A 13,862-nucleotide genomic window follows, 5' to 3' on the forward strand; every position below is an offset into this window, starting at 1 on the left:
GTATGTCGATACAGAAAAAAGTGCATTTTTGTATATTGACACTATACCCAATTTTATTTAATAACATTTTTATTGATTTAATAGTTATTCTTCAGGTTTTCCTCATATACATTTTATTCATGTTTAATTATACTAGCACTGTTCCTTGTTTCCCAATTCCTACCTTTTTCATTACTTCTGTTTCCCATTACTTTTCTATGTATATCTTTATTAGAAAGTACAATAAAATGGTGGTAGCAAGCATTTTTGTCTATTTCTCAATATTAAAAGGATTCAAGGTTTCCACATAAGCTGATTTTTACTCTAAGGTTTATTAGTGATGTCCTCTAATCTACTTTTAGAACATGAATCCACTTTTTGATCATGAATGAAAGATGCGTACTTTTATGAAACACTTTTCTCTATCAAGTTAGGTAGGATTTTTCTCACTTGGTCTGTTGAAGTGCTATGGGAGTCCTTGACCTATTTGTCCTCAGATTGATCCGTTCTTCAACCTTACTCTGCCTTGTGCTCTTCTATACAGGGTCTGACCTCCAATTCCTAGTCTCTCCAATATGAAGACACCAACTCAGTTCAGCCAACAGAAGAAACCAGAGGAGATTAGACCCCAGGAGGATGGGAATTCTCCCTGGTTTTCTCCTTCCTCTTTGGTTCAAGTGGCTTCTGCTTTAATTGCTCCATCTTCTCTTGATTCCAGCCCAACCAGATTAGCCCACAATAGTATCAGATTCTGTCAGCACAGAAATCTATTCTCCAGTAACTCTGTTCCCTCTATTTGTCCTTCTAGGCTGGATGTGAAACTGACTTCATAAATTGTTAAGCACTGGTATTCCTGACATTCCTGATTGGCTTCTGTATCGCTTGTACAACCACTTTCCTGATCTGAAAGCCTTCTCTGACTGACATATTTAGACCCACCAAATAATCGTTAGTTGTTCGAGTTGGCAGATTATATTAACTGAGTTCTTATTACGACTCTGTCCTTGAATAACAAAGAAACTCAACTGTCACTACCATTCAATTTCACTAGATAACATCTCCACTCTAGTTAATATCCAAAACTAGACAAAGTTAAAAAAAAGTAGACCTGGGAACCTCATCAAAATAAAACTTTCTCAAGAAATTTTTGAGAACTTTCATATACCATTCTCAAGAAACTTTTCTCCGCTCAGTAATATTTATATATATATGGCCCAAATTTTAATGGTGTGAATAATATGCTCTATAGCAGAAATTCTGTGAAATGGAGCAGGTGGATTTAGGGTATATACATAAACATATTTATAAAAATATGACATTTATGAAATATCCAACATGTCAAACCCTAGAAACAAATGTAAGTACAAGAACGAATAAGGTAACATATAATGGAGATGAAAGTAAAATTTAAGAGTTAGAAAACAGTAGAGACTGTTCAAAAGAGCCAGTTTCTCAAAAAGACCTTTATGGCAAATAATTTATTTAAGTATTAACAAGTAGCAAAGAATAGAATAAAAATAAGTGGTATGAGTTAAATACTACTATATAAAATAGGTGCAGTAGAGATTTAAACAGTGTAAGAGAACACCAAAATACATTGTAACAATGCCTCGGGATAAACGAATGGCAGACAAGGGAAGAGTTTCTCCTATACAAGATTTTCAGGTGATGCATCAAAAAGAAATGAGAGAATTACCATTCTACAGCCCTTAATGAAGGACGATCATAATTATCACAGTACCACGATTAGCAAAAAGGAAGAAACACTGACAGTCCGTGTCTCCTAATGGAAGTAGCGAGCATTGCCTCTGGAGCGGTCTTGCAAAGAGCAAACCTACTGAGCAAAAAAGTGCAAGTCTGACTGGGTTCTCAGGGACATGAGGAGCTTGGCGTAACACGCATGACCTGGAATCACCAGAGGGAGGCGGGCCGGGATTCCGACCTCTGACCGGCACAAGTCAAAGCGAGAACTGTCAGTTGGGGCTGGCAGTGACCTCTGCTGAGAAGCTGTCATTGGCTGAGCTCCGTCCATGCTGTAGACGCTGACCGGATGTGATGTCCCTGACTTCCTCTTCCAGACCATGGAGGCAGTGAGCGCCTGGGTCCCGGGCGTGGGGATGCATCAGTAGAGAGGAGTCTGCAGTGCTGCCAGGCATCAAGTGGGGATCGAAATAATTTCTGAGGAGACCATCCACCACAGAAAAGTGAGGCCCACTAGATAAGAGCCCCGCGCCTCCCCCGGGTCAGGGCTGGGAGGCTGACCTAACGCACACTTCTAACTTGGTAGTGTTCGGCTTGGACCTGTGTGGTGCTGGGTTGAGGCTCACCGGACCAGAGAGAGTGAGCTGCGCACAGTGTCTCGCTCTTACTCGTAGATCAAGGAAGCCCCAGTGGAGTGGGAATCCCGGGGAATGCAGCCTTGAACTGTTGTCCATGCTGAGAGGCTCTGGGCAAGGCTGTCAGGTAGATGTGACGCGTCCAGAAATCAGGAGGCAGAGGCTTTGATCTGTGCTTGGGCTGTGTTAGGTCCGCCAGATAAGAGACCCCAGGACTTGCCTGGACTTCAAGTAAGGCAGCTTGAGTGAGAACTGGGTTGGAGCAGGGGAGGGGGTGACCTCGGACACCAGTGCAGATGGTGGGCGGGGCATCTAGCTCCTGCTGTCAGTCCTGGGAAAGCCCCGGTAGTGTTTCTGGGGGAGGTACCTTCACACTTCCTCCTCAGTTGACTTCAGGAGATGTGACATTGGTCTTAGGGGGACAGCCTCCTGTTGGTGTGGGGAGAGTGGACAAGGTGTTGGTGTGGGGAGAGTGGACAAGGCCCTAAGAATTGCCCAGGAAATGAACCTGAGGGAGGCCTGACGGGACCTTGCTCCTCAGGGCTGCGATGGCTCTCCAGAGCCCCAACCCACCTGCCTGGCTGGAGATTGTGGAGAATTCCCAGCGTGGTTTGCCTGGCTGCACACTCGGAAGCATTCAGGCCTCCCCTCCATGCTCTTGGGGGATATGGCAACCGGGAGGTGAGGAGACCTGGGGGGCCCTGTGGCTGTATTGTCAGAGGTCCGTTGGGTGGCGGCTTAAGCAGAGCCACCGGCCACAGTTGCGTTTGCCAGCTAAGGCCATTCACCTCTGCCTTCCCTCTCTTCAGCAGTGATTCCTCATTGCCCTCCTTCCTGTCCACAGTCCTACCTGCTGCCACCCGCAAGAGCCGTCATGTCTCTGCATCAGAAGAATCCACAACGCTCACGGCGTCAAAGCCTTCAGACCCGCAGCGAGACCCAGGGCCTGCAAGCTGCACAGACGTCCGAGGCACTGGTGAAGACCCGTGTGTCTTCGCCTCCCCTAATGCCTGGCAGTTCGAAGGGGGCTTCTGCTGCTGGTGTTCCCAGCACTCGTGAGGGTGCTCAGGGTTTCCTGTCATCTCCTGTTGCCATCACGGCCACCTCATCAAGCAGATCGGGTGTGCGCTCCAGTGGCCACAGGGAGGTGGAGAGCACTGCCCAGTCTGCCCCACAGCCCGCAGAATTGCCCTTAGATCCTATAGATAGGTTAGTGTCTCTTTTGGTGTGTTACCTGCTGCACAAGTATCACATCAAGGAGACTGTAACAATGGAAGATATTTTCAAGGTTGTCTCCCCAGTATGCAATGAACACTTCCCTGTGATCTTAGCGAATGCCTGCCAGCGCCTGCAGGTGGTCTTTGGCCTGGATATGAAGGTAGTGGATCCCCTCAACTACCGCTTTGAGGTCGTCATCAGCATGGGCCTCACATATGATGGGATGCTGTCTGGCCAAGAGCGCGTGCCCAAGACCGGCGTCCTGATCGTCGTCCTGGGTGTGATCCTCATGAAGGGCAATCGTGCTACCGAAAGGGAAGTCTGGCGAATTCTGAATGCGATGGGCATGCATGCCGGGAGAGTGAACCCCTTTTTCGGGGAGCCCCGGAAGCTCATCACCAACGATCTCGTGAAGGAAAAATACCTGGAGTACCGGCAGGTGGCCAACAGTGATCCTGCCCAATTTGAGTTCCTGTGGGGCCCGAGAGCCTATGCTGAAACCACCAAGATGAAAGTCCTGCAGTCCCTGGCCAGGGTTAATGGGGTTGAGCCGAGTGCTTTCCGATCTCAGTATGAGGATGCTCTGCAAGATGAGGAAAAGAGGGCCCAAGACACCATGTCAGACACGGCTGCCTCCCTTCTGGGGCCCCTGCTGGTTCTAGTGGCAAGTCTAGTCATGCCTACTGTCCCTAGTGACCCCCGAGGCTGATTCCTCACTTTGTTGTTCAAAGGCCATTTAGAGTTCAAAGAATTGAGGCCTGAGGTAGGGCTGAAAGGAGCACAGGATGTATGTGTATGTGTAACTTGGAAATGTGTTCTTTTGTTTGTCACGTGTTTATTATTCAAATGTTGTTTCTTTTAGTACAGATTCAATTAGCTTCAAAATCTCCAACTTTAGGTGCGGTATCAGTCTCACATGGAAGGCTATCATGAGGTTAAGTGGTAAAACCTCTGCTGTTTTGCAAAACTGATTGCAACCATCTCATATTGTCACCTGGAATCAGATCGCACAGAAGTTCTGTACGCATTTATTCGAAAAATGGATGAAATCAGCTTTAAGATAGTTTGGTTTATGAAGTTGAAGCAAATGCATTTTTGTCCAGTTCCAGCTTTTTTGTCTGTAAGGGTTCAGAATGTCAGCTCAGAATATGCTGTTTGGCATATTTATTTTGAATTAAAGATATTTGAGCAGTAGCCGATGAAGGAGGGACACTCTGACCCTTCTTAATCCCCCTGAAAGCAGGAGATAAATCTCTCATGGGAATGGTGTCCTACCTGTACCAGGAGGGTACAGGGCATTCTTATCACTAGAGAGAAAAGTTAGAGCCAAATGGCTGTATGAACCTTATTATTTACTACTTGCTACCCTTAACCCACACCACTCTGCCATGTCAATTCTTCGTAGATTCATTTTTAGTTTGTCTAAAAGTTATAATAAAAGCTTCCTGTTTTGGTCACTTCTTTGAGTCTCATATTTTTGTGGGGCTCCCATATGTACATTTGTATGTAATTAAATTTGTGTTTTCTTCTGTTAATCTGTCCTTTCACTAAGGGGTGTGGAGTGGGTTGTCTTCCTCAATAACCTAGAAGGATAGGGGGAAATTACTTTTCATCCTCTATGTGTGCATTACAACACCCTTCCCCTGGATATTCTCCAGTGTGCCTTCTTGTCCAAATTGGACTGTGAACCTGCTGACCAGCACTGCATTGCATCCTCTTCTGAGGCTTTCTTTCTGCACCCCCAAGGAACTGCCGAGCATCACCTGCCCTTTCCCTGACTTAGTGTGTTCCAAGTACCTGGCAGCCCCATCCTCACCGTGGAACCTCTCTGATAGCAGTGTCCTGTTCCACGCGAAAGGTCATTTTGGTAGTAAAATTTAGACCTGGTCTTCACCACTAAGCATTGTATTACATTCTCAAGGCGATTTCCAAATGATCTGGTGAGTATAGTCTGATTTAGTAAAGAATCTGCTAGTTTGGGAGCACTATTCCTAAAAGATGGGCTTATTTTATGATATTTGCCGTTGAATTTTAATGGGATTTCTTATTTGAGAATAAAGAAAACCTCTAATTTCTTTAATGAGAGGTGATTTTAAGTTAAATCTGGATGTAGGACAAGCAGAGGCTGAGGGGGTGAGGGAGCTGTATCCTCCTGAAAGCAGGAGATAAATCTCTCATGTGAATGGTGTCCTCCCTGTACCAGGGGGCTGAGGGACCTACTGGGCACATAAACCTCTGGGTGAGCTTACCTTGGTGGTAAAAAATCAAAGCCTCTCCTGTAAGTAATTGATGAGGAAAGACCGTTGGAAAACTAAGTAAGCAAACATAACTACTAGAACTACTTCTGCTAAGCTGATAATTGAGACTGGAGTTACTGGGAAAAAGTTAACTGAAAAGAAACCCAGCATACAATGTCCCAGTTCTTGTAGACTCTGGAGTTCCAAGGGAATGTGGTTCTTCGGTATTGCCTTTGGATAATAGATTAGATAAATAGATGACAGACAGATTGGTAGATAGATAGCTGGATGGACGGATGGATGGATGGACATATGGACAGATGCGTGGGTTGGGTGGGTGGACAGACATACAGATGAAAGAAAGAAAGAAAGAAAGAGAAAGAGAAAGAATCTTGGTTTCAATATGCATACTTGCATTTGTGCAGATGACCAGGCATTATCAGTCAGGTGGTAGATAGCAGAGAATCCTAAGTTAAACTTTTGTCAATGCAGCAAAAGTAAAAGAAAAATTCTCAGTATACTGTTATCATACTGCTTATTACAAACGACAGTGCAGATGGTGCTTCTGAGTGAAGTGTATGGCAAACACTCCCTGCAGAGATTTACAAGATCCTCTTGAAAAGTATACGTGACCCTGTATTGGAAGCACCTGTTATATAAGATCTCAGAAAGTTGGAGAATTGCAAGAAACACTTTGCCTTTTCAGAGACTCCACCAAAAAATGATAAGGGTTGTTGTACAAATTCTAGTGGTTGCTCTCTATGGGGCACTGACTATATGACAGTTCATGGACGACACCACAAGTGCTTATCCACAGCTTGTCTGCCACTCCATCTTGGGTATGTGAGAAGACTGTATTGCCCAGTTCACTTGTAGTTGGAAAGGATCATGCAAGTAGCCCTTGCTGCTGAAACATGGGTGGAAACGATCTTTATCAGTCACACACCAAGGCTTTTGAGAGACAGTATGCCACCATACTATTTTCTCTTCTAATCAGCAGCAAACAAGGACAGTGTATGTTCAAATGTGGAAGTACGAGACGGAGGCAGCCTAGACCTCTGGGTTACCTGGTAGCAAAGATTACCTGCCCAATCAATCAGATTTTATATGCACAAAAAATAAAGTTTTATTATGTTAAGCCATTCAGATTTCAGGTGTTGGCTGTTCCATCAGCTAGCACAAACCTTATCTGAATCATACACAGCTACTAATTCTGTTGCTAAGCTTATTTAAGTATTTAATGACAAAGCTAATAATGTATATATTCTTATTGCAAGAATTCTAAACTTACAAATCATAATCTCTGCCTTCAGAATATTCCTTCATAATGCAGCCATGTTCTCAGCAATAGCTACAATAAAGGATCTAGTATGTTATTTTAAAGCTAATTATAGGCTTTCTCATACAATGATGTGTTATAAAAATATATTATTTCAAAACAGAAAGAGTAGTAAATGGTATGCATATTATTCTGCCATATGTCCTCCCCACTTAACATGAAAAAAGGATCTTTCCAAGATAGCACATAGAGTCCTACTTCACTTTTATAACAGTTCCTATAGCCTGTATGGTCCGGAATTAATTTAGCCCTCTTTCTGACAGACACATAATTTGTGGCTATCACTTGTAGAACTAAAATATTTTGAACATGATTTGTTAGGCTGAAGTCCATTGTTCTGATAGCAAGGTGGAAACTGGTTTAAAGTGGAGAATGTGTACAGACTGCAAATTTTTATAAATATTGCCCAAATTTCATCCCCCAAATACCAGTTCATATTCTCAGAAAGTAATGACTGTAAATACCATAAAGACTGACACATATATTATTTCATACATCAAAAGTGCTTAATTTGAGAAGCAAAGATTTGGTCAAAAGGATCAGCTGACAGGGAATATGGCCACACAGGGCACTTACACTGGTGAGGGATGGCGATGCAATATCCAGGGTCCATGGGAGAGACCACATGTAAATCCAAGTCCAGAGTGTCCAGAGCAGGCTGGTAGTTGGAAGTTCTGAATCCAGAAGTCAGTGTAGGATGGAAAAGAGACCAGAAGGAGGAAAAAGTGAGCAATCTGGATGGAGAGTCCAGGACACCTCAGTGAATAGGCGTGGGAAATCTCCAAATCACTACTAACGGATAGAAATTGTATGGTTACCTGAGTAGGGACGTCTACTGGATAAAAGGGCCAGAAACATCCATCACCCCACAGAATTCCTCCATCTACTGTTAAAGCAAGTGTAGCTGCCTCTGCTGCATCAGCCAGTATTGTCCCTGGTGGATTCTAGGAAAACGACATGTCTTGGCTAGTCTGGGGGTCCACTTTGCCAATGTATTAGGGCAGGGATGTGTCTTGATACCTGCTGGCAATGGGTATCTCATCCTCTGTGCACAGTGGGCCCTCTCCACTGAGGTGGGGACTGCACGAATGTTAGTGAGTGACGGCAGACAGTTGAGACAGGCCAGAAGCACCAATGAGCAAAGGAAGGTGGCACGCAACTGCAAGGAGGAGGAGATTTGAAGTAGTGTACCCTAACACCAATTTCCTCAGCTGCTCTTCAGATGAAGATCTAGGTTTGGACATGTCTCCTAAAATAATCCACATGGTGTCCCCAACACAGACTGTAAATTTCTCTCTGAAATTTCTCATGTTTCCTGAATTTGTGGCGCACTAGATGATGGGTATCATTGACAAATAAAAATTAATAAGGTCGGAAATCTAATGTACAGCCAAGTGATTATAGCTAACAATACTATACTGCAATTCAACATTTGCTAAGAGGATAAATCTTAAATGTTTTCACCACCACAACAAAAACAACAAAAAATCAAGGAAAAGGAAATGGTAACTTTGTGAAGTAATGGATATGTTAATTAAGTTGATTGCGGTGATTATTTTGCAATCTATATGTATATCACAACATCAACTTGTAGATCATAAATATGTACAATTTTTATTCGTCAATTATATCTCAATAAACCCGGGGAAAAAGGGACATAAGGAGGAAGAACATTAATAAACAAGTGCACTGCCGAATTGCACATTATACGGATGTGGGTCAGTCTTAAATGTCGGTATTAATTCTCAATGGGAAAGTTAATTTATGAGTGACAGTCTAGGGAGGGGAATGGAGAACCTGATTTGGAATTGTCAAGGCCCGGTGACGCATGAGATTACAACAGGTGAGCCATTTAGAAACAAGAGACGAAAAATGCAAGAGAAAATATTAAACCATAGTTTTGAAGAGTGGATTATTTTAAAATGGTGATTTAGGCAAAGTTTGAGAGGGGTTCCTGATTAGTGATTTGTAGATACTACAAATAATATATAGTAGTTTTCAAGTATCTATTGGTGCCAGGTACTGTATTTATATTTCATTCTATTATATTACTGCATTCTTGAAAAACATAACAACCGCCAGACACAAGATACAGGTGATGTTAGCTCCATCTCCTGATTTATTTACTTATTTTCTAAAAGGCCTGGAAATATTCAGTGACTTACGCAAGGTTACCTTGCTAGTAAGTGCCAGATGGAGCTTGAATTCTGATCTCACTGATGAAAGGATCTTATATTTTTACCTACATGAAGGAGAAAATTCTATAATTATATAATACACAATAGACTGTCTTGAAATACTCTTAATCAGGATTACTTACCTAAAGAAAATTACTAATAGCAAAAAACATTTTTTTGTGGAGTTCCTACACGAATTATAGATAGGGTACGTAGAAACTTTTGAAAACTTTTATTCTTCCCATAGTTAAGTTCCAAAATTGAAAAACTCCAATCCTTTTCCCTTTTTAAGCATAAAAATGGAGTTTTTCTGCATTTGAGCACCGCTCAGATCTTACAACTTCTCTCTATCGCCATCTGTCACTGTCCTAGTGGGTAGCATCTTCATCTTTTGCTTGTATCAGTTAGATCAGCTTCTAATTGGTCCCCCTGAATCTACTCTTGCTCCTCCAAATATCCCTCATACTCCGTGAAATGTGTCCTTGAAGAATGCTAACTCTACTCAAAACCCTCCCGTGGTCTCCGGTCCCTCACAGGGTAAATCCTCGAGGCTCTGCACAATGGGGTTCTGGTTTTCTTCATCAATCTCTTTCTCCGCTCTCAGCTCGCTGTTGAGCCATCCACTCACCTGCAGTAGGTTTCTTTTAGAGAAAAAAAATTAAGAAGTGACAATTTAGAACTTATTGTACCGTTCAACACGATTGGGAAATTTGGGCTAATTAAAAGTTAGGGCATTGGAACTGGCTGGCAGAAGCTTGGTAATTATCCGCTAGGGTAACTGTCAATTCCCCCGTTTATCAAATTATAGACATCTCCGCTACCTTGTACCTAGTATAATTCACTATTTCTGGACCACACGATAAAATAAACATATGCATGAACAAAAATGAGGAAATTAAAAAACAAAGGAGAGAAATTGCATTGTACAACGAATTATGCTTTTAAACAAAGGTATTTTAAGTCTCTTGTGAACACTTACCAAACTTTCAAGGGCCACCCTAAGCACCAACTGCTGTTATGATAGTGACCTTTAAGCTCCTTGAGTCCCATAACACAATGTTTTTGTTTCGTTGTCAGTGGTCACACTCACTGGCTGCCTTGCATCAGCCCTTTTCAACGGACTTATCACTATTTGTCTGTAAGATCTTTCAAAGGCGTGAGTGTGGTGGAACTAATCTGTACGCCTTTCAGAGTTTACCCATTCACAGAGAATAGTTTGTTGCACTGAAGGGAATCGCAGCACTGTTACTCTTCCCAAGTATAATGAGGACGCCCAAATACAAGGACATATGCTGTCACTACTGAGATTGCCACACATACTTAGTAGTTGGGAAGTTGCCACACATATAATAGTTGATACAGTTTATCTTTATAAATATGCCGATATGAAAGGACGTAAATAAGAGTTCTGGTACAAAGTGACTTTAACAGGCCTTCCTTACAAGGAGAAAAATAAAGGTGTATAAACCCTCTTTTGTCCAGTAGGTACATGGCACTGTTTATACAAAGCCGTGTTTTGTGACTCTCAACGTCAGTCTCTCCAGATCACAAACTGGAAAACCCAGGAGCAATTGTAATGGTCCCTCCTCCGGGCCCTCCTCTTATGGCTCGTCTCTAGGTCTGGCAAACCTCATGATCTTCTCAGTATGAGCACATTGCTGTCAGTCTCCATCACAATGATCTGAGTGGGGATGTTACTCTTTTCCTCCCTCAGCATTTGAAAGAATATTCTGACTGGTCTGTGCTTTCTGTCTGCAGTACCTCTCCTTTTAATCCGTTCTATTGTTGTAGTAGTGAATATCTTTATTCCCACAATACCGCATAGCCAACTCCTAACTTTTTATGCTAACACCCAGTATCTCAACTCAACGACTCCATCTAATTTTCTAATCAAACTTCAACTATGACAACCCATTCACACAATTTGCTAAATGTGCATCATTTGTTCACATACTATATTCTGTTCATGCCATTTCCTCCTAACACAAATATTCCTGCCTCATCAAAAAGTCTTTGGGTGATAAGTTTAGATTATATCAATCTCTTTCCTTATCTGAGTTCTTCTCTTGTATTCTGCATTTCTCCCAATTAGTTTGTATATACTTCAAAGGCAGGAACCATTTTCATATTACCAGATTTCCCCCAAAGAACAAAGGGCTAAAAAAGAGCAAGCATAAAGAAACACCTCTAATAATTACTCCGTGGACTTGGTGTGAATGTCCAAATATAGTTATAACGAGGAAGCCCAAAGACAAGGACATATGCTATTACTACTGAGATTGCCACAATACTTAATATAAAACCAACAAAAGTGAAACACTTTCTTTTTGTTATTAAAATAGAAAACAATAATACAACATACATATGAATGTCATTCTGCTTTTTAAATTTATTCAAAGATCATAGGTAATGTTAATAAAGTATTCAACCTTTATTCTGTTGGCTTATAAAACCTGGACCTCTTACTAAGACTACTTTCAAATTATGTGCACTTGGGTGTGTACATACTTCCACATATTTTTTTAAATGTGGTAGATTTATATGGAGTCATATTTCAATTTCCACTCTGAAATAATATCCCATGGAAATTCCTTTTCAATACAGACATTAAAAATACATGGACAAAGCAATAATACCAAGTAAAGTAAAAAAGAACACTCATAAAACGGGTATAGAATGTATGTTATAAAGGCACTCACTTGTATGGCCATATTAAATACAATATCATGAAGAACTTTCATAATAATGAATTGTGCAGCACTGTTCAGGACTGTTCAGTCATGTATGAACACACACACACACACATACATATAATGCAAATAAAACTCACTATAAGGTTTTAACTAACTCTTTATTACTTTCATCCTGAATGCTCACATGATGTGTTCTGGATCAGACACAGATTTATCATTCACGTAAAATACAAATTCACTTAAAATACAAATACAAATGCAAATAATGGCCATGTTGTTTGTGACACCCTGATTCTTACTCCTGGGGTGATGTGGTGAAAGTCAGGTCAATTGTCCTATATTTACAAACTTTGAAGTCATTGTAATCGGTGAAGAATGGAGAAAAATGGATTTTTTTTTCTGTTTATGTACAAGAGCAAGAGGCAACTAGCTACCTTCTCTCTCCCTCTTGAAATGAGGGAGAAAAATCTTTGTTCTATGGACATAAGATGGAAAAACACTCGAGTTCTCACTCTAACTTTCTGGAGTATAAATACATCTTTCCAAGGCCCAGGAAAGTCCTTCTGTCCTAGGTCTCTGTAATCTAGAGTTGTCTCCAAGGTCTCATTTTCTGTTGAAATACAAATATATACCTCTGGATTTAGCTAAATCTTTCTGGAGTTCCCAAGTCTTGCTTTAATGCTAGGATCCCAAATGTAAGCAACATTTTTCTCATGAATCTCTAATTCTATAGAAACATAAACATATTTTCTCTACACCTTATACTTGTAGTATATAATATTAAAAGCTATCAGTATTTATGGGATACACAGACATATAAAAGAACCCTATGACATGAAAATTTGGATAAAAACAGTATGTCTTAAAAGGAGACATGTAAATATTGAGGTGATCTACATCTAACATTTCTGGGATCTAACTGGTACATGAAAAGTCTGCAGCACAAAGTGGCAATTGGGGTGGGAAGTTATGTAGTGCTTTGACCTTGGGGTAATATTTTCACAATGGCCAGTTCACCCTTCCCTCTACAAGGATGTTACTGTTCTCACTTGAAACCGGTGTGAAAAACACAAACACACAAAGGAGTTACTAAAAACTTTGAAGGTAAGATTCCAAATCACTAAAATTCAAGTTTCTATTCAACATATTATGCTGAAACTCAGGAATCATTATTTTAGCTCCTATACTTAACTGAAATCCAGCTCTCTACCAGATACCATGTCCCCATTCCTTTCCTGAGTACAGATCAATCAAGTAAACAACTGGAAGGTGGAGTCACAATCCTTTTCACTACCCAGTACTATTGCCCTTCTTCCTTGATTCATTTCAGGCGGTCTAAGGACAACCTACATCCGAATTTCCTAGATTACTGTTGAATATATTACAAGCACCTGCCTGCACCAGTCTTGAATATAAGTCACAGAACCTGCACTTTTAATAAATATCACAAATGATTCTGTAGCTATCCAAATTTAGAACCATTGACATTTTCCCTTTGGTTTTCTTCAACACTATCATTTATTATATTTGTAATTTTCTCTAATTTTTAAAAAAGCACTGGTGCATGGAGTACAGTATTCCTTTCCACCCAAAGTCTCACAAACATTCTGAAAGATTTAAATATCCATGAGAATGTTGTGCTATGCCTCAGGTTTTCCATTTCTTAATCATATTTCTAATCACCACATCCTTGACCACTTCAACCAGCCACTTTTATCAATATTTATAGCTATCACAAAAGTTGTAAGCAGATATAATGTTTCATTCATATATTCATGATTTATACAAGTTAGTGGTTTGCAACCCTCACTATGCTTGAGAATCACCTGGGCAGCTTTTAAAACCTACCGGTGCCAAGGACACAGCCTAGAGAATCCAATCTC

General features: G+C 41.1%; 1 protein-coding gene across 1 annotated transcript; it reads left to right on the forward strand.

Moving 5' to 3' along the window:
• Positions 1 to 3,189: 3,189 nt before the first annotated feature.
• On the forward strand, positions 3,190 to 4,242 carry LOC130682007 (melanoma-associated antigen B16-like). The gene has a single exon (XM_057496012.1). It carries the CDS (start codon positions 3,190 to 3,192, stop codon positions 4,240 to 4,242), a length of 1,053 nt encoding a protein of 350 aa, XP_057351995.1.
• The last annotated feature ends 9,620 nt before the right edge of the window (positions 4,243 to 13,862 follow it).

Source organism: Manis pentadactyla, chromosome X, assembly GCF_030020395.1.
Source record: "Manis pentadactyla isolate mManPen7 chromosome X, mManPen7.hap1, whole genome shotgun sequence".
Classification (NCBI taxonomy): Eukaryota; Metazoa; Chordata; class Mammalia; order Pholidota; family Manidae; genus Manis; species Manis pentadactyla.

Bases quoted from the DNA above. Each gene is read 5' to 3' on its own strand.
- LOC130682007 (XM_057496012.1), top strand. From the start codon at position 3,190: ATGTCTCTGCATCAGAAGAATCCACAACGCTCACGGCGTCAAAGCCTT.